General features: G+C 33.2%; 1 protein-coding gene across 1 annotated transcript in view; it reads left to right on the top strand.

Moving 5' to 3' along the window:
• Positions 1,614–2,619, top strand: part of LOC109842296 (uncharacterized protein At5g39570-like) — a 5,357-nt gene continuing 4,351 nt past the window's right edge. The window contains 4 exon segments of the mRNA XM_020411194.1: positions 1,614–1,619; positions 2,218–2,280; positions 2,282–2,326; positions 2,328–2,399. Coding sequence (XP_020266783.1) covers positions 1,614–1,619; positions 2,218–2,280; positions 2,282–2,326; positions 2,328–2,399 — 186 coding nt within the window.

The following is a 2,619-nucleotide window of genomic DNA, read 5'->3' as shown; positions in this document are numbered from 1 at the left end:
GTGCTGTGTTAACAAATTCATTCGGTGAAATATTTGTTCGATAATTTTATTAGTTTGTAATATAAATATCATTCGGCCGGGTATTATATGTGAGTACCTATATGGATGATTTTATTGTTTGAATTAAGTTGGCTCATGTCTCCATCTATACAAATTCTCGCTTGAGCTAATTAATCTTTGTCCATGGAAAAAAAAAGTTAGTTTATTAGTTGTGGTTCATATTCACTAGATCTTAATTTGGTACTGGGCTAACGTGAAACATAGATATTAAAGATTAGTGCTTTTCCTTATTGTTTTGGGGGTTGGTCCGAGGATTGAGGATTCAAATTCAGATTTTTTGTTGGATTTCAATTTAAGGTGTTATTTATTTCCGACTATAATTTGGATTTAACTTCAAGATGTTAATTATTGGTTTAAGAGTAGAATTTGGATTTGAATTTAAGGTGTTAATGATTTAGGACTATGATTTGAATTTGAATATAATGTGTTATTAGTTTAGGACTAGCATTTGGATTTAAATTTAACATATTACTGATTTAGAATTAGGATGAGAATTTGAATTTAAGGTGTTATTGTTTGTCTTTGATTGTTATTAGGATTAGGATAATCCAAATCCACATTCCATTCCAACTCTATACTATTTAGTGAGAAATTTTTAAGAGAAAATCTAAGTCAAAATTGGTGCATTGTGATCTTACTCTGCGGATTTTCTCTCTCCTCTTCTTTTTACTTATTTGAATATTTAATATATCTAAATTAAATATATTTATTTTTTAAATATTTTGTATTTCTAATTTATTAATGTTATTTAATTTTAAAATATTTGTAATCAACTTCTATAAAATTATTTAATTAATTTTAAATGAAACATATCTAATGCTAATTAGTTAATTAATATATTTAATATTTAATATTAAATTAGATTTTTTTATTGCTTAACATTTCTTACATATATAATGTCTTAAATATTTAACATTATATTACATACATTTTGTTTTTATTTAAATGTTAGATATGAAATATACTAAATACATAAATATTAAATATTTATTAAATAATTCAAAAATTTGATGTTAAATGTTGATATAAAATAATATATTTGACATAATAATTTAGTTTGAAAGTTTTAATGCCAAATTAGTTTTATATGATTGAACACTAGTTATTTTCTTTTATATACTTGAATACTAGTTATTTTCATTTATGTTGTTGAACGCTAGTTATGTTCTTTTATGCGGCATCATTTGAACTGTTTAAATGTATTACAAGATGTATTCAATTTTGTTGTTGTCCTTCGTTAATCGAACTGAGGGGGGTTTTCAAATTAATGTTAAATTTTTTATTAATAATTACTATTTAACATAATAAATTTGAAACTCCTAATGATAATAATCTATGAATGTGAAATTTAGTCCGAAAATCCAACCTTTAGTATGCTAATACAAAGTAAAAGTTCAAGAATCCAAACTAAAAGTTTAAGAATTCTACTCAAAAAATCAAAATCTAATCCAAGAATCAGGAGCTCTTACTATAAAATTAGAGTCCGGGCCCCAATCCAAGAACATCAGAATCATGGACGATTATTTGAGCAAAAAAAAAAAAATCCAGAACGAATGACCGTGAGTTATTTTTTATTTTCTCTCAACAAAGATTGTGATGTTATTGAAAGAGTCTCACCTTATTTGTGCGCTAAAGAATAATCGCAACTGTCTACTAAATGATAGATGATTGAGATTGGAAAAGTAGATTATTCACCATATACAAAAGCTTAAATTTTACAAAGGGGGTTAAAAAAATTTAAAAGTCAAAATCCAATTAAGAACTTGTACAAAATTTCATATTCTCCAAACCAAAACTTTCTAAATCCAACTCAAAACTAATGAGAGAAATAAGACCTAACACTTGTATGGTACAGCTAAAATCACATTTAAGACCAGATCAATATCAATTAATTTTCAGGACCAATTTCAGCTGAAGCCTAGGCGCCGACCTCTCCCTCAGTGGCACAACCGAAAATATCCTCAGATCCAGATGCAAACGAAATGATCCCCCCCCCGCCGGCCCCTCGCTCCCCCCCCGTACCAAAAAAAAAAAAAAAACAAAAAAAGCAAAAACCCCATTTCCCTATTAATATCTCCTGTACCTTCCCCAATCGCAATCTGCAGATCCAAACCCTAACGCTCAAATCCAGCCTCAACCATCGCCTTTCTGGAGCAGAGGGGGGGCGAGTCGCCACAAGGAACCCGCGACTTCGAAAGTTACGATCGCCAACGGCCGTACGGCGGGCGGAATACGACTCACCTCACGCCATCGCCGCCCGATCCCGGCCCTCCGACGAGACCTGCTACCTCTCGCGTACCTCTGCCGACGGCGACGCTCGCCCGACTAGCGACGCCCTAGTCTAATCCGGATCCATCGCCCCGGTCTCGCTATACGATGTCCGATGCCGGATCCGATTTCGGGGATCGCTATGGTCAGTCCCGGCCGAAGCCCCAGCCTGCTTATGGATTCCAGCCTAAACCCCAGTATGGAGGTGGAGGAAGTGAGTATGGATCCGGGTATGGAGGTGGTGGAGAGAGTGAGTACGGATCCGGATATTCGAAGCCGAAACCCGATTAC

Source organism: Asparagus officinalis, chromosome 5, assembly GCF_001876935.1.
Source record: "Asparagus officinalis chromosome 5, Aspof.V1, whole genome shotgun sequence".
Taxonomy (NCBI): domain Eukaryota; kingdom Viridiplantae; phylum Streptophyta; class Magnoliopsida; order Asparagales; family Asparagaceae; genus Asparagus; species Asparagus officinalis.
Note: the sequence above shows the minus strand (reverse complement) of the source record. Positions and strands in the feature narration are given on the sequence as shown.